The sequence below is a fragment of the Suricata suricatta genome, chromosome 1, assembly GCF_006229205.1.
Source record: "Suricata suricatta isolate VVHF042 chromosome 1, meerkat_22Aug2017_6uvM2_HiC, whole genome shotgun sequence".
NCBI lineage: Eukaryota > Metazoa > Chordata > Mammalia > Carnivora > Herpestidae > Suricata > Suricata suricatta.
The window spans coordinates 139,126,325-139,145,392 of record NC_043700.1 but is presented as its reverse complement, the minus strand read 5'-3'; the positions used below and the strand labels follow the sequence as shown (position 1 = coordinate 139,145,392).

Genomic DNA, 19,068 nt, shown 5'->3' with positions numbered 1-19,068 from the left:
TATATAAGGGCCAGATGAAACAAATAATGGGCAAGACTAATCATTGTGTAGGATATATAGATTAAAAATTTTTTTTTTCATCTTTTTGAAAGAGACAGAGGCAGAGCAAGAGCAGGAGGAGAGCAGAGAGAGACAGAATCTGAATTAGGCTCCAGGCTCTGAGCTGTCAGCATAGAGCCCGATGTGGTGCTAGAACCCACCAACTGTCTGAGCCACCCAGATGCCCCTGTGTAGGATATATTCTAATAAGATCTTTTGAGCATGATTCCCTGTGGGCTTGAACAAAGAGAGTTTGGTTGGTAGAAGCCTCCATCAAACTGCATCTAAATGTTCTTTGCATGAAGACTGATGCCTGTTAGTAAATTGCTAGAAACATCTGTGATTTTATCTTTTTCAGCTCCTGTCAACATTTTGAACCCTGTCAGTTCAGCATTTTAACTTCTGCATATATACTTTAATGGACAAAACCCAGAAACTAGTGTATGTATATAAGGCAAGTTTTGAAACCCAAAGTAGTTGGGCTAACACAGGCTTATTCTGGGGCAGTTGTACCTGTCTTAACATGATAAATATACGGGTAGGCTGTTAAGACCCACAGAATACATTATTTCAAGAGGTTCATGAATTAATAGATAATCCGGTTTCTTCATCTGAACCTTATAGGGCTGATGTGCAAAATTGATTAATTATACTAGAATGGGTCTGGGCTCTGGGGGTAAGTCTTTCAAACCTGGAGTAGGTGGGGTGGAGTTCCTATCTAAGATTCACCCAAGATACAGCATAAAGGCCTATCTTGGCTATTTTCTGTGAGTCACTATGGACAGAACCTACCCTGAGGTCATAGCAGTCAGGGTCAGCCCCTTCAGCACAACAGGCTTCCGTCAAGGAGACAACTTCATTCACAAGGTGACTGATCTGTTCAAATGTGCTACTGGGAAACTTTCTGCTGTATAAGACCATTGATCTGAGGAAAACAGTAGGTTGATATATTTAGAACTTCAAGAAATTTTACATCTGCACATATTAAAACATTGAATTTGTTCAATCTTTAACCAGAATATTGTATATTTTGATTAGTGAAAAGAACTTGAGATTCACTTCTAAAAAATCAGTTTTTTCTTGGCAAACTTCCCTTGTAAAAATGGAAATTGGATTTGGAGGTTTGATCCCAGAAGTCTCCTGTTCTTTCTTCTTTTGACCCTTCCCAGTAAACCTCTTGTGTATCTGGTTTTTGTCACAGCTCTTGTATATACTCTTTGCATTTTCTTTTACCTTAAACTGTGCTTGTTCTCCTTACTCTAGTAATAAACTTACTGCTAACAAATTCTTTGACTCTAGTGACAATAATTCAACTGGATTCTTTGAATGTCCTCTACTGGCCTGACCTCGGTGCCTATACTGGTCTTGGGTTCTATCCTCTTACAAGATGCAGAGAATGGTTCAACCCTCCTTGCTGAATTAAGTTCCCTCAATGTGGTTTCATTCAAAGTCAAATAACCAGGAGAGTGAGTGAATACCTCATACTTACAAAGACTTGAAGTCGTCTTTTCCCAGATTGGCAAGTTCCTTGCAAACTTTATCCTTCTCATAATCTCGGCCTAGGAACCAGAAAAAGAAAAATTAGTATCTTTTCTTTTCTAATGAATGTAACATTATATGTACGTGTCTTCCACGTGATGCATCTATGGTAAAAGTATCATTTTCTCAGTATCTATGCAATTTCATTTTGGGGTGCCTTCTAGCTGTGCTCCTACACATCCATTTGTGGCTTCCTAGAAATTGCAATGGACAATTACAGAACAAATGCCCTCCTACTGAAAGCAGAGAAGTCAAATGATGTCAGAATTACTGATAGGGGAATCGGTCTCTTAGGTTCCTTCTTTACAATAGAGCTAAAATGGAACTTTTAATCTTTCCCTTACTTATCTCACTATGGTCTTTAAAGAAACAAGAATAAAAAATGGTGAATCTATGGCTACATACACGCACAGTGAAGAGCTAGCCCCTCTAATGCAGGAGTTTAAAGGAGGTTTGTGACCTGGTGTTGGCCACCAAAACTCCATTACCCACATCAAATTCTATCAGGGAAGGCTAAGAATTCAGCTGAGGGGGAAAAATGGAAGTTTGGAAACTCTCCCTCCCCCCCCCCCCAATAATTTGCCTGTGTGGTAGGTTTGAAGAAATGGTGGAAGGCACTTATCCTTGCTTTAACCTCAGTGAGAGGCTTAAGAACACTCAGACCTTGATAGGGATTTGGGATAAAAGGGCAGGTGTCTGATTCAGACTAGAGTATGCCAGAGGGTGAGAGGGGCTGGTAATTGGCCTGGGTCAACAAAGGAGAGGGCTTTGAGTGGGAAGCTGTATTGTGGTGTGTGGACTTGATATAGATCAAGCAGGAAAGCAATCTGACCTGGAGTTTTCTTAATTTGGGGGGAGGAAGGGGTGGGCTATCTAGAGGCCAGTGCAGTGCCGACAATGGGACATCTGTGTGGAGTCCAACAACTTGAAAGTCAGAGGCCCAAGAGGAAGTCTTAAGGTGCCAGCTGGTTGTCAGAGATCCCAGAAGGGATGGAAAAGAGTTCTCCAAAGAACCTATAAAGTGTCAACTTTGAGTGTATTCCATAACCAGTGGAAACACTAGCTTACAAAAATGTCCATTGAATTAGTGTTCCTGCTGCTTGCCTCTCCTGCTAGCTTCTCCCTTCCTTGTTAACCTAGGAAAAGGTAAAAGCAGTCTAGAGAGGGAGGAAGAGAACACATAGAGAAGAAAGTGTACATGTCTCTTGTTGCCACCATAGGAAAAAGGATTGAAACAGTCCTGATCTGAGGGGAGCAGTTTCAAGTTCAAAATAACTTACAAATATTTGACTATTAAACCAACAAGCCTTTCTATTGACATTATGAGATAGTTGTTTTGAGGTTCAAAAGGATCAGGGAGTCCTCTTTAAGTGAACAGAAAAATCAAGTGATCCTTCTCTCAGGTCCATTCAAATGGTTGGGAAGAGCTAGTTCCCACAGGAGGAGAGAAGTTCTTTACAGATTAAGATCCCACTTGCTCAACATCCCTACTGCATAATACAACAGGATGGATGTGTGGAAGTGGTCCATGGTGTCCTTCCCTGACTCATTTATGCAAGTAAGTCTAGGAAGCCTTCAATCTTCTGGAAAGAAATATAGGAAGTACATAAGCTGCCCAGTTTCTAAGTGTGTTAAGGGTTAACAACTTTTTCTCCTGGATTGGAAATACTGAGAAACCCATCTTAGGTGATACAATGGCAACTTCTGTCACGCCTTTTACCCCCCACATGCCCTTGCCTCTCACAGTTAGAGCTTTGAAAGTATGAAGATCAGGAAGCCATGGTAGAAATTGGTCGTCTAGGGTTTGCTGTGGAGGTGGTGGTATGTGGATATAGATGGGGGAGAATTTTTTTTTCTTTTGAAAAGATTCTCTTTAGGACTTGTTTGATTCATAATGGCAAAAACCTTCCACAGAGGAATCAGTTGCCCTCTATATCTTTCAGGTGGACCTTTCAGAGTGAAGTGGGAAGAGTCAATTGGGGGACGGAGACATTCCTAAGCAGTTCTTTGAGTTGGCCCCTTATTGCAAATACCATCAAAATCACAGAGTGGGAAAGAAACTACATGTTCAAAGATCACATCATCTTGGAAACCAGGACAAGATAGTAGAATTGATAAAAGTTAAGTCAATGGAATATAAAAAGCCACTTGAGGTGAACTTATAGCTGAGAACCTTCGCATCTAGTACATTTTCTAAAATGTGTTGACTAGTTTGCAAGGTCAGATGTTGTCACCATTTCAAAAGGTCAAAAGAAGGCTGAAAACTTCCATTAATCATTAATGGTATTCAGTGAGACTGACAATTAGGACATAGGGAAAAGAATTTAGGGGAGAGCTGTCCTCCTATAATGAAGGATATAACTTTAGGATGTCCAGAGTTGTTTTATGTTCCTAATGTAGAACTAGGAAAAACTGGTGGTAGATTTTGGTTCAATGTGTGAGAACTTCGTTACAGCCATGACTAATAACTGAAATGATGAGCAGCTTTTTGAAGAGGTGAGTTTGTTTTTCCTGGAAATAATCAGATGGGATTTAAATAACCTTATGTATTAAAGATATCTGAATTTAGTACAAGATTATATCCTGTGATCTATAAGATCACATCCAACGATTAAAAAATAATTCTTTTTAGAAATAGTCAGAAATTAAATGGAATCTTCCCCCTGCTGGCCCCCCGCCCTAGCTTACTGTGTTTTGAACCACAAAAAATAGCTTAATAAGAACTTCTCTTCTTAATGCAGAAGAGCTAACTTTGTTTAATGTTTCCAATAAAAATACAGAGGTCATTTCCGTTGATAATTGGTGAACATTCAGTAACATGCGAAGTGAGAGCCTGTATCCAAATAGCATAACTCTGATGAACACTTAAAATATTTTGTTTCTGGCCATCCAGATTCCAATTTCTCACTTTACCCCAAAGTTTCACTCAGTGTCTTATGGGAATGTGAATACATGTGAATGTAGTATAAGCATACTGCAGATTATCCCCTGTTAAGTAGCTTTAATTAAACAAACTGGTGTTTGTACTGAAATGTATAAGAATCTACAAGTGTTAGGTACTAAGCAAAATAAGAGAAAGATAAATATGATTTCACTCATATGGGAACTTAAAGAAACAAAACAGATGAACATAAGGAAGGAAAAATAAAAAGAGAGGGAAGCAAACCATAAGAGACCCTTAAATACAGAGAACAAACTGAGGGTTGCTGGAGGGGTCTTAGTTGAGGGATGGACTAAATGCATGATGGGCATTAAAGAGTGCACTTGTTGGGATGAGCACGGGGTGTTATACGTAAGTGATGAATCACGAAATTCTCCTGAAACTGATGTTACACTATATGTTAAGTAACTTGGATTTGAATAAGATTTAAAAAATTTAAAGATGCAAAATAACAATAATGCAAAAAAAAAAGTAGGGTAAATTTGATCAACTACATAAGATTTAAAATGGTTTTGGAACCATTTTAGCTAGAAAGTCAACGTTGGGCTTGACAGAAGCAAGGAAGGCAGCTCAAAAGAGTCAACTGAGAAAGTTCAGAATTAAGATAGGGATAAAAAGCTCTTAAAAAAAAATAACCTGTAGAGGAAGCTGTTGTACCATGTGTCTTTCGGATGGAATACTCAAAATATGTTTCTGATAAAAAAAAAATTGTTCACTTATTCACTTATCCACAGAGAAGACCTATAGCTTATAAGCCTAAGCATATATGTTAATCATTTTCTCATGGTCCAAAAAACAAATACTGAAGTTAATTTGCAATATGATTATTGCAAATTGATTCCTTACTCCAGGGAGTGCTGCTAAATGTTTTCATACCAGTTGAACTCACTTTATGTAATTAAATCCTATCTAGAATGAATGGTAAGTGACATAGTCTGTTCTTAAATGTTCCATGTGGTTATAAAGAAGGCCATCTGGACTTTGAAATGGCCCCAGTAAATATTGGCATAATCTCAGTGACTCTGGTGAAATCACTTTCACATCAAGTGACCCCTCAGCACTAAATGTTTACAAATTTCATTAATGGAATTTTTGCTTTTTGCAATAGCCTGTCTTGTTTATATCTATGTTGTGAAATATTCTGGTAAGTTGTGTCTAATTCTACTTAGACTTCTGAAAACTTGGTTTATTTTCGGGAAATTTTTATTGCTTTATGTACTTCCTCTCAACAGAGACAACAGTATTCATACATGAAACAGATATGATTTGAAGACCTGCTCTGTAGCAGGTATTGGATTCAGTACTGAATATACAATGGAGAGGAAAAATAGACATATATCTGCCCTCATGAAATTTTCAATGTAATGGGGATAGACCAAGATACTGCTGTCTTGGTATAAACTTTGCTAAAAAAATGTATTTGGAATGCTTCAACAATGGCTAGAGTATTTCCCTAAAACAAATTTGGTCCCCTATAAAAGCTATTTGTATACCAGGAGCAATGGCTGTCCCCTAAATAACACTGAATTGAATAAATGCTTATATAGGATGCTCGAAACTGTATTAATGTTGCTATTTTCCTTTTTTGTTTTGGCGAATCCTAGGTTTTCAGAGCTCTGTGGGGCATTATATATTGTTTTAATTTTATTCCTTTGGCATTTTCATTTCCATCATGCACTGATGAACTCATTGGTGTCAGAAAATGTCCATATATTTGGGGTGTGTGTGTGTGTGTGTGTGTGTGTGTGTGTGTGAACTTAGAAATATGGTTTGCAGTGTTTATTCAAACTCATCAGACTAGATATTGATTTCAGAGTAGTGGTTTTACTTGAGAAATTGAAACTTGCTGGACTGGTTTGGGAAGCTCTTCTAATTATTGGAGATAAAGAAAACTGATGATTTTTTGCTAGAATCCCTGTTAATAAAGAAGTATAAAATTAATACTTGATTTCTTTTTTCAGGCTTTTTATGGTTCTCATCTCTATTTGCCTTTTTCAATAATAAAGCTTTGATCTGGTCTTTCACATTGATAATGATTACAGGCCAGTGTGCAGTTTTCTGGGTTTGAGTCCATAGAAAGAAATGCAATACTTTTAATATTAAATCTAGAAGTCTACAGGACATCTATAGATTAAACAATTTAGAGGAAATGAAATGTCCTTCATAGGATGCCATCAGAAGAACAAATAAAATTTCATTTTAGACTTTGAAAATTAAATACTAGGAGATTCAGGGTCAGTGAGTCATTTGTCCAGAAACTACAGCTGTGGTAGAGAGTGGACTCCTAGACTCGCTCAAATTTAACGTCCATGGGTCTACTGTGGGTGGTCTCACCAAAGTCTCAAAGGAGGACATTCTTCCTCCATCTCCTTGCACTGCCCCTTCCCTTTACAGGTTGGACACCTTGTCATCTACAAATGCTTTTGCAGGGATGAAGATCAGGGAGCAAATTTCTTTCTCCTGCCTTTGGGATGTGTAGGGCTTATATGTTCTTCATCCTGACTTGGAAATTTAGAATGCATTGTATGGCTTAGTTTATAAAGCAATACAGGAATGAAAAGGTGCTATGCAAAAACTCAGCAGACCCCAATAATTATGGAACAGAAGCATGGTGGTAGAGATAAGCATGTAACACCAGTAGTGATCACTGCCATAGAGGAGAATGAAACAAAGTATTAGGAAACTTGAGAATGGAAGGAAGCTTTTAGAAAGCCTCATGAAAGGAACTAGTACTTGAAGTGAATCATGAATAATAGGCAGGATTTTAACAGGAGTAAATGAATTGGGAGAAGTATTTTGTGTGGAGGGAACAACTTGAAGAGCTGTCTGAAGTTAGAAAATCATAAGTCCTACTTGGAAAATAATAGTCCAAGAAAAAAACTGAAGTATGAGACTTAAACACAGACTTGATAGCCAAAATTTTAATCTTAAAGTATGGGGCATCCATTGAAATCTATTCCTGTAGGGGAATTCAAAGGAAGAGTAAACTTGGATTTAAGGTAATCAACAGTATCTTTTTCATAAGGTATGAAATATGTTAATTTACGTAAAAATGCTTAGCACTTACTCTCCTGTCTAATGTGGTAAACAGTGTTAGCAAATTTTTATAGCAAAATCCAACAATGATCTATATTACCAGATATTCTATACTCTGGTGCTACAGATATCATGTGATTTGTTTCAGTCCTACTTGCAGGAGGTAGGTTAAATTACATCCTGGTAAGAGGAATTTGGAACAGAGGGTAAAATTAGAAAACCCTCAGAATGCAGGGAAATGAGTAAACATGCACCCCAGTCATCTCCTGGCCAGCACTCACTGCATCTGGCAAATTAAATGGTATCTCATCAACAGTGAGATACCTTGGCTCAGTTCTCCTTTACTCCAGGAAGTCTCAATTTGTCACAGGACCCAGAAACCTCTTATACTATACTTCTATTGCTACTGTAACACATTACTACAAATTTAGTGGCTTAACACAAATCTACTACCTTATAGTTTTGTTTGGTAGTCTGACCAAGGTCTCCTTAGGCTAAAATCAAAGCGTCAGCAGGACTATATTCTTCCTGGAGGTCCAAGGAGATAATTGGTTTCTTTTCCTATTCTAGCTTCTAGAGGCAGTTGACATTTCTTGGGTCTAGGCCTTTCTCTCCATCTTCAAAGCTAGCAATTTTACATCTTTTTTCTTTAGTCACCCCTTCCTCTGACTCTTCTGCTTCTCTTCTACTTTAAAGCACCTGTGAGGACATTGACCCTACCCAGATAATCTGGCATTATTTTTCTATTAGAAGGTCAGCTGATTAGCAACGTTTTTTCCATCTGCAACCTTAATTCCCCTTTGTGATGTGATGTAACCTACCCTTAAGGTTCTAGATATTAAGATCAATACATTTTGAGAGGGCTCTCATTCTGCCTACCATTTGCTCATTCCTATTTCAGCCTGAAGTTGTACTCACCATTAGGTGGCTTTAAACAGACTAGACTTGGGGAAGGTTTGTATTAGATAGCCTGATCCCTGAAATCCTACCAGCTGGCTGTGCAAGCTCAAACTCATCATTTTATTAATCTCTGACTTTTATGTAATTATGTGATCCTGACTTTTATGTAATTCATTTTTTGGACTTCAGTTACCAGATTATCAGGTTGTATATTGTATTCTAATATAGGTCAAGTGGGGAAGGAATAGGAGGCAGGGATTTGATTAAGAAACCAATACAATAGCCATGTGAAGGGGGAACAAGGGCATGGACAAAGACAGTATATGGAAATGTAGTAGCTACGAAAGGTAGTGTTCACAGGCCTTGAGCTTAGATACATGTAGGAGGTAAAGGAGAGAGACAAAAGGGAATACAGAGAAGGTTTCTATAGTAGAATGCTCTGTATAAGGCTGATCTATTTCAGGGCTGAAATTGGTAGAATGTGGAAATGATTGAATATTGATAAAACGAAAACAATAAAATTCAGGAAGTGTCTATAGGATTGGACATAAAGTGATTCCAAGGTGATGGTACTGGGAAAATAGGGAATTAGAAGACAGAGCCAGTTCTATGGAGTATGGAAGAACTACAGTTGGGATCAGTTATGGATGACCATTGTAGGCAGGGTGAATTTGACTTAATTCCCCCTAAATTGGTGCTCATGAACTGGTTTTCTTTCTTGTTCTTAGATTAGTGAGAGACTGTTCAGATATGTGTCCCATGAGAGGCAGCAAGGCCATGATTTTGAGCAGTGTCTTTGTAAACCTAACTAATCTATGTAAAATTCTGATTCTGTCACTTACTAGCTTAGTTTCCTTGGATAAGCTACTTAACCCCTCTCTCCTATACTTTCTCTCATTTTTAAAGTGTGGATAATAGTACTGAGTTGATCAGGGTGTTGTAAAGATGAAATAAATTTATTCAAAAGATTTTGAACATGCTGGCACATCATGAATATTGGCTATATTTAGTGCAAAGACTCTTATACTAATGTTCTGCTGTGGATACTTTATAAATCTTATTTTTATAATTAGACATTTTGGAAGTAGTGAACTCTGTATATTATGTATCCTTCTTGACATTTAATTTTCCTTAAAATTATCTTCCTAGTTGACATTTAATTTTCCTTAAATAATCAAAACTACCTAACAATCCTAACTTTCTGATATTTCACGCAAAAAAACCTATTGAACACATATTACATGTCAAGTAGTATTCTAAAACTTGGAATTAAGCAAGGAGCAAAAAGAAACTCTTTGATTTCATGGAGCCTAAGCTCCTCATTGTGCATTTGTTATAATACACAGCTGGTGATCAAGTAAGGTGATGAGTACTAAAAAAGGAAAAGCAAGATAATGGGAAAAGGAAAAGTGGAATAAATGCTATTTGATATTGGTTGTTCAGGGAAGCCTCTTCTGTACATGAACTAGGAGCAGACACATGGAGGTGAGGAAAGAAGCCATGTGGACATCAGGTGGATCAGTGTTCTAGGAGGAGAGGGGAGCTAGTGCGAGGTCCTTAAGTGCAGAGCAAATAGTATGTGGGATAGTGTGGGGGTCAGTGTGGCTGAAGCAGAGTGAGCTGGGAGAAAATAGAGCAGGGTAGTGGTGGGGAGAAAAAAAAACAGATTAAATGGCCATAGACACCCAGGGAGAAAGGTAATAAGTGCTTTTTAAGGATTCTTCATTGCTCGATGCACCTCGGTGGCTCAGTTGGCTAAGTGTCCAACTTCAGCTAAGGTCATGATTTCATGGTTTGGTTCATAAGTTCCACCCCTGCATTGGGCTCACTGGTGTCCTCTCAGAGACCATTTTGGATCCTCTGTCTCGCCCGCCCCTCCACCCCAACTCTCAGTCCTACCCCACTCATGCTCTCTCTCTCTCAAAAATGAATACACATTAAAAAATTATTTTCTTCCTCATAGATCTATCTCATGGATGCTTAAAGCATGCATACTTCTCCCTATACTAGCCATATGGCGGTGAGCAATATCTGGCTTTGTAACTTACAACAGTGGAGTATAACATTGCTATTAATTTCCAGGGAAGTTAACAGTGCCTTTGTGATTAAGTTAGTTACCTCTCTGACTTCAGCTCCTCCTCCTTTTACTTCTTAGCTATGTTCTTCTTATTTTTCTCTGGCTGCTTTGTGAACATGAATCAGGCCATGCTTGTTTCTTGGACTTTTATACCTCCGTTCCTTCACCTAGAAACACACTTCTAGATCTTTGCATGACTGTCTTCTTTTCATCATGTAGACCTCTTATCCTGGGTCACCCACTCAATAATGATTTATGTAGGTTTTGCAGAGAGGATACAAAGACCTATCTGAGAATATAGAGAGGATATCTACTTATCCTAAATTACTTCTCTGACATTCTATACATCTATGCTCCTGAATCACACTTAGAACAATCTGTTTTTAATATGCCTGCTGATGAAGGAATGACTTGTGGCAAAGAGAAACTGATTCAGTGGTGACTTGGGATATTGGGATAACCCACATTGTCTAGGGCTGTTCTGACAGGCAAGTGGAAGAAAGAAAAATGCAGCTCCCCCACCAACCCAAAGAACTTACTTTATTTTTGCTATTTGACACCCCGTCTAGCAACAGTATGTATGCAGAAAAAGAGACACTCCAAGCAAAAAGTAAAATGTTTGTAATAAAAATCCTGCTCTTGCCAACAGCTCCTAGAAAATGCAGAGGCTTATTTCCCATAGCATTATTTCCCTAGTAATTTTGTAGCTGTGTCAGCCTCCCTGGCTGCTTTCTTGGAAAAAGGGAGAGATATATTTTAGATTTAATTCCTGAACAAAGAAGCTGAGTAGAGAGGCAACTGGCATGCACAGACTTCTGCCTCTCATGGAGTAGCTAGTGTGGAGGTCTTCTTATGACCCCATCCAGATCTGGAATATTTGGTAAGCCCTTATTTCCCAAGATGTACCTAACAACTTGTGCACTAAATCTCCAGTGCCATTTGATAAGAGAGGACTGTCCTGAGTAGGGCCCATATTCATGTTGAGCTGCAGCAGTATCGATCTTAAACCTGAGGTTTCCCAAAAAATATTTTCATGGGGTCTGGATACTTTAGGAAAGAGCCCATGTGTTTGGGAAACTAGGTGAAGTAAGGTTTCTTTCTTGTAGGACATCTTGAAACTTTTAGGGTAACAAAGAGATGGATTGTAAACCTACCAAGGTGAATCCTGAATGAAATACACTTTGGAAAAAGGTGTTCTAGATACATGCTGTGGATTGTTGGTCGGCTCTACAGAACTGTAACAGGCAGAGAGAACTGCAGTGCATACCCATTACCTACCATCCAAGCCTCGTCTCAACTCCTTTGATCTGTATACTTTGAAACTTTCTGCCAGAAAAGAGCATACCTAGATCCCAGGTAAACCACTGACTTGGTCATTTGGGTCATCTTCAGGTATTATAGAAGAGTGATGAGTCAGGACTACTGTTCCCAAATATTGGACATTTATTACTTATAAATGTATTCTTTGTCTCAGGGGTTATCATCTGACCTTTGGACCCCAAGTATTCTGACTGAAGTTCATTGTGAAATTCAGACCTTCAAGAAAGTGTAATTGAAATTTTCAGCATCCATTTCATCAGAGCTTGAGAGAGTGCTGAATGTCAAATTAGAGGCTGCAGAATACGGTTTTCCAGAGGACATTTGTGATCCTTTGTGGGGAAGGCAATATGCACTTGTGCATCAGCAGTCCAAATGATGACCCCTGCCCCATCCTAGGGTATCCATACACAATCCCAGACCTACCCATTACTAGATCTTCTCTGTTTCGAAGATCTTGATGTGAACCTATTTCAGTAGTATTTTTTCAGATTCATGTATGTCCCATGGAAACCATAGGCAAAGGAGTAAGCTTTCAGGGTTTCCTGGCATGTGGACTATTCAGAACTCTTGAAAAGGACACAGTTTATACCCCATGATATCTCAGACCCTGGAATTGAGAATAGGATCCATAGCTTACTTAAGAATCTAAATGAGGGGTGCCTGGGTGGCTCAGTTGGTTAAGTGCCTGAATTCAGCTCAGGTCATGATCCTATGGCCTGTGGGTTCGAGTCCCGTATGGGGTTCTATGTTGATAGCTCAAAGCCTGGAGCCTGCCTCAGATTCTGTGTCTCCCCCTCTGTCTCTGTCCCTCCCCTACTTTCAAAAACAAACTAAAAAAAAGAATCTAAGGGCACCTGGGTGGTGTAGTCAGTTAGGCTTTCGACTTCCGCTCCGGTCATGATCTCATAATTCATGGATTTAAGCCCCCTGTCAGGCTCTCTGCTGAAGCTCAGAGCCTGGAGCCTACTTCGGATTCTGTGTCTTCCTCTTCTCTACCCCTACCCTGCTGTGTTCTCTCTCAATAAATAAACATTAAAAAATTAAAATCTATAAATGAGGAATTTGTAAAATAACTTGAATGATAAAAGATCAAGGAAAAGTGAATGTACAGAGAAGAGGAATAAAGTTATTCATGGAATAGTAACCAATAATTTCAACAATACATCTTATTCTACTGGTTAGGTATGTTGTTAATAAGAATACTATCACATGACTTGGGTGAGGCTGTTCACTGACAGCACTACATATAAGTTTCACTTTTTCCAAAGCAAGATGAATGCAGATTTTCCTTATAAGCATTAAAAGAATCAGCCAGAGATGGAAATTGGAATGGATTATAAATTTAAAGCTTGGAAACTTTTCATGAAGTTGTATGCTTCTATTTCAGTTTGTATCATTTAAAGTTATTTTTAAACATTGCTCAAAGATGAGACCCCATTTGAAGAATATTTAAAAATAAATGTAATGTTTGCTTATTCTGAGAGTGAATGAGCAATGGGGGTGGGGCAGAGAGAGAGAGAGAGAAAGAAAGTGGGGTGGAGAGAGAGAATCAGTGCAGAGCCTGATGCAGGGTTGGATCTCAGAAATAGTGAGATCATGACTTGTGCTTATACCAAGAGTTGGTTGCTTAACTGCCTGAGCCATCCAGGGGGCCCTCCCACTTAAAGAATGTTAATGAAAAATGTAAAACATGGTTATCAAGATAATTAAGCTATATTAAATTCCTTCATGTGGGATGTTTTAGAAACTATAATGCACTTTCAAATATTACACATACACTGAATTCCTTAAAGAGGATCTATGATCTTTGCTGACTTCATGCATCGTTAGAGTGTATTATGCTCTCAAAGACCATAAATCTTTGAAGTCCAAGGGGAAAAATGCTGTGATGGACCATAACCTCCATTTGCATTGTCCTTTAACAACTAAATTTCTAATTTCAAGTGACTCTCTCCAGATCTTAGCTTTCAAAAAAGCAAAGAAGGATAATTATCTTTTCAATTTTCCTTTATGATGTTCTTGAATTCTTGGCTATTCCACTTAAATGCTATATGCTACATTTGAACTCAGATCAGTGCCTTTTTTGTTCTATCCTTTCTCCTCAATATATTTACCAACTCTCTGTTCTTTGTTTTTTCTATAACTTTTCAAAAGAGTAATGGAAAATCAGACTAGTAAGAGTTTTTATAAATGATCACACCACTGGAAATCTTACCTCTTTCTAGAGCATGCACAAATGCTACAGCAAGCAGAAGAACCAGGATCCTCTTCATTGTTCTGCTGGTGAGTTCTGCAGCACCCCGTCTTCTGTACGTTACCCAGTAAAAGTGACAGCCTAAAGTAAAATTCCCTTTTACTAAGATTCCTGACTATGAACTAATCAATTATTAATCTCTACACAGAAGCAAGGGCAGTCATCATTGACCTGCAAGAGATAAAATAATATCAATCAAGACAAATAGACACCCTAGGAGAAAACGTAGGAGATTTTAATCATTAACTTGGTCAACTGCAAGAGTCAGGGTATATATAGAACCTTTTCCCCCTGCTTTTTACTAAAAGTTACTTAATATATTAATGGGCACATTTCCTGCCTGCTCCCTGAGTTATGGTTTTTTGCATGCTCCCTACCCTTCTCATGTATAAACGGAAACCGGGAGGTTTCTCTCCATTGGTTCGCCTTTCTGTAAATTTACTACAAGTAAGGATTATACTTGAAATATCACAGACTAGTTATTTTTAAGTCCTACGGGGGCAGGGAGAGAATTAGAAACCAATTTATTACCAGTTCCATAATTTTAATGTTATAAAATTTTATTGAGTATAGTGGGATAGTACTTCATGTGCTATATTATACTTCTTAAAGCACAGACCTACATATTAAAAATAACCCTCAAAGTAAGGCAAATAATTAGGGGTGGTGGTGATGGTGGTAGTGGTAGTAGTGGTGGTGGTAAATGCCCCAAATCACAAAAGTTAGTGGCAAATATTGGACTCCCTAGAGCTCATTTAAAGTTCTTTCTACAGATACTCTACAATCACTATGTTTGGGGATAGTATAACTTGAGAGTTCACAGTGGCCTTGTAGAATGCAGAAGAGCAAACCAAGCCCCAGAGATAGGTTATGTAAATTACCCAGAAAGGCATAGTTCTCATTCATCCCATCATTGGAATCAGGTCAGTGCCTGGCTCTTGGAGTAGCCCTCTTTTCAGGAAACCAGGTAAGGGTTGGGTATGCAAGTTCTGAAATCAAATCCTCCCTCAGTTCTTACTGGCTCTATAGCCTTGGGAAGTTTTGTCTAAGCCCTACTTTTTCTCCTATGCAAAGTGGTGATAACTCTTAGTACCTTTGTCACAAGGTTGTTGTGAGCTTCATGAAGATAATCCATGTACAGAGTTTACCATGACATCAAACCCATGATAACAATGTCCTCTATTACTGTTGTTTATATTAGCTATTACTCTTATTCTAGCTGTTGTCCAACTTCTTTGCTGGTAGGGCTCTCCAAACTGAGAAGATCATTGTAACCAAAAATTAGGCCTGGAACTCAGCAGAATATTTTAAAGCCAACCCTATATCTTGGCTTTAGGATTATCACAGACAAGTAATTTAGCATGTCAGTAACCATTTAGTAGCTAAGAATTAATTACATGGGTAGATTCCATCCAAATCTTGGTAAACTGCACTAAGCAGTTACATTTTTAGTCTGATCCTCCATCTATATTGAAAATAGTAGGGTTTTAGGTTCAGAAAATGGAGTCCCATTAGTTGGAAAAAATCTTGGCTTTGATCCTGTTTAGTTACTGCTATAAGACCAATGGACATCTATGTGGTAAAGAAGATTAGAAGATAGTACAAACCTTGCTAGACCTCATAGGGGAAGATGGCCTTGCTACTCAAGAACCACCTACATACTTTTCAAACATGAATTTTCTTCCTCCTCAAAATCTTCTAAACTTTTCCTTTGACTAAACTACTAGTTTATTTTCTAAGTTAATTAAAAAGTTTTTTGTCTTGTTGTGAATTATTTGGAAATCACTCTCAATGAGGGCCAAAGAGTTTAAAAATAACTGAGAAACCCAGACCTCAGAATAACAGATCAGTTCCATTATGATAACACAACATATGTTCTTAGTTTTTTATTTAGCAATATTTCAGTCATCTTTTGATTAATTCATTCAAAGATAGACTATATTGTTTCCTTTTAAATTTGCCAGAGTTTAAGATCAGCCTGTTCTTTCACTTAAAAAAAAAAAAAAAAAAAAACCTTATCTCTGCTTTTGCAATAACCTCTATCACTTCTGTTTAATGACAAACTACATGTAGCAACAGTTGCAACATCTCATTTAGGTGTCCTCTTGAGTAATCTCTATGTAAGCTACCAAAAGCATTCTTTTGGTCGAGTTTCTTTTTCTAACTAAAAATTAGCTCTCACATGCTAGTAGCTAAATATATGAACCTTTGCTCAGTGTTATTTCTGTAACTCTTTAATCTTTCAAATGTTGATGGCTTAAAATGTTCTGAAACTGGAAAGAAATAATCATAATTGGCTTAAATGAGAAGTCTCCTGTCTCGATGACTAGTAAGTCAGATTGGGACAATGGGGGAAAAAACCAAACTGAAATCTGCTACTGTAATACTGTAATACAGTTATGGTCACTTAAGTTTGTTATTAAAATAGATTTTTCAACAGATTTATTAAATACTTAAGCAGTAGAATTTTACAAGATATGTTTTGCCTGTAAAGAATTGAAACAGTTGAAGCACTTGCCTGGCTCAATTGGTAGAACATGTGACACTTGATTTCAGGGTCATAAGTTTTAGCCCCATATGGGGTATAGAAATTACTTAAAATCTTAAAACAAATTTAAGTAGTCTTTATCTTGTTACTGGCTTAAGAAAGAATGAAGGTTTTTCACCTAAAAAAAAAAAAAGGCTAGTTCTAGGCAAATTGTGAGACAAAGTCCATCTTTGGTTCTTTACCTATTCTCTTCTCTTCTTTTAATAACTCTTAGACCATGCATTCTTTACCAGAGCAGTATCTTGAACATTTTTATGATGCTACAGGCTGCTTAGAAACTCTTCCATGATAGTATAATAGTACAAATGACCTTCTTTAAAATGATTTCATTTCCCAGGGTGTTCTTTTCATTTAGGTTCTCTTTATACTATTAAAGTGTGTTACCAGTATCTTGCCCTGATGAATGACCTGATGAGATGGATGTTAGTAGCATAAAGTATGTATTATCCTTAAAGTTGATGGGCAGAGCAGGAATTAAACACAACCTAGATTGCAGGGTATTTTTTAAATTAAGCTCTTATTTTAATTTCAGCATAGCTAAATACAGTATTATATTAGTTTCAGGTGTTGAATATAGTGATCCAACAAGTCCCGTACATTGCCTAGTGCCCATCACCAGAAGTGTACTCTTTAATTTCCATCACCTATTTCACCCATCCCCCCACTCACCTCCCTTCTGGTAACTATGTGTTTGTTCCCTATAGTTAAGAGTCTGTTTCTTGGTTTGTTTCCTTCCCCCCCACCCCACCCCACTGCCCTTTGTTCATTTGTTTCTTAACTTCCACATATGAGAGACATTATATGGTATTTGTGTTTTTCTGACTTATTTTGCTTATCATGATATTCTCTACCTCCATCCATATGTAGGAAATGGCATGATTTCATTTTTTCTCATGGCTGAGTAATATTCTATTGTATACATGTACCACATCTTCTTGATCCATTCATCTGTTGATGGATATTTGGGCTGCTTCCATAAGCAGCTATGTTGTAAATAATGCTACTATAAACATAGGAATACATGTATCCCTTTCAATTCATGTTTTAGTATTTTGGGGGACAAATATCTAGTCATATGATTACTGGATTATAGAGTAGTTCTGTTTTTAACTTTTTGAGGAAACTTCTACTGTTCTCCAGAGTGGCTATACAAGTTTGCACTCCTACCAACAGTGCAAGTGGGGCTCAGTCCCACAACGCTGTAATCATGACCTGAGCCGAATTTGAGAGTCTGACTCTTAACCACTGAGTCACCCTAGCACCTTGGGATTGTTTTCTTAATTTCTATCTTTGCTACTTCACTATTGGTGTATAGAAATGCAACATATTTCTGTACATTGATTTTTGTAGCCTGCGATTTTGCTAAATTTATCAGTTCTAGTAGGTTTTTATTTGTGGATTATTCTGGGTTTTCTATATATAGTATGATGTCATCTGCAAATAGTGAGAGTTTAACTTCCTCCTTGCCAGTCTGGATGCCTTTTATTTCTTTTTGTTTTCTGATTGTACTTCCAGTACTATGTTGAATAAAAGTGTTAAGAGCGATGATGTTTGTCTTATTTCTGACCTTAGGGGGAAAGCTCTCAGTTTTTCCTACAAGGTACTCTTCATAGATGAATCATTTTCCTCTTCTTGACTCCCATGAGAAATTCCAATATACTTATAATTTTCCTTTTTATTTAAATTTATTCAAGCTGCAATTCAGTCATTCGCAATTCAATACTCTTTAACATACCTTTAGACTAATCCTCCATCTGTGGCTATTATTTATCTAAAATGAGAATGAAACCATATTATTGCCTCCCTACTTATAACTCTTTAGTTGAATCCCTGTGTTTAAAGTTCATGACTACATTCTATGCACCTCTGTAAGGTACTCCTTGCCTTGCATATTAAAATTTAGCATAGCTGAACTGCTTGTGGTTTACTGAGCACATTGCATTGCTGAGTCTCCAAAGGTTTTTGTTCCCATTGTTTTCAGTGGAAGAGCCTTTACTCGATTTTGTGTCTGCTCTCTCAGCTTTCAACTTTTCATTTAAGATATATTTAATTCATACCACTTTTTATGAGATATCATGCAAACTTGTTTTTTTTTTAAAAGAGTTTATTGTCAAATTGGTTTCCATAAAACACCCAGTGCTCTTCCCCACCACCTCCTCCATCACCACCACCTCTTTTCCCCCCTCCCTCTTTCCCTTCAACCCTCAGTTCATTTTCAGCATTCAATAGTCTCTCAAGTTTTGTGTTCCTCTTTCTCCCCAACCCTCTTTCCCTCTTCCCCTCCCCCTGGTCCTCCATTAGGTTTCTCCTGTTCTCCTGTTAGACCTATGAGTGCAACCATATGGTATCTGTCCTTCTCTGCCTGACTTATTTCGCTTAGCATGATACCCTCGAGGTCCATCCACTTTCCTACA

At 37.8% G+C, this 19,068-nt stretch overlaps 1 protein-coding gene across 1 annotated transcript in view; it reads right to left on the bottom strand.

The window, feature by feature from the left end:
• GC (GC vitamin D binding protein) overlaps positions 1 to 19,068 on the bottom strand; it is a 40,941-nt gene that overhangs the window by 19,079 nt on the left and 2,794 nt on the right. Inside the window, exons 2-4 of the mRNA XM_029951830.1 lie at positions 14,068 to 14,187; positions 1,529 to 1,598; positions 832 to 964 (exon numbers count right to left, since the gene is read on the bottom strand). Of these exons, the coding sequence (XP_029807690.1) occupies positions 832 to 964; positions 1,529 to 1,598; positions 14,068 to 14,187 (323 nt within the window). The remainder of the gene's footprint in view (positions 1 to 831; positions 965 to 1,528; positions 1,599 to 14,067; positions 14,188 to 19,068) is intronic.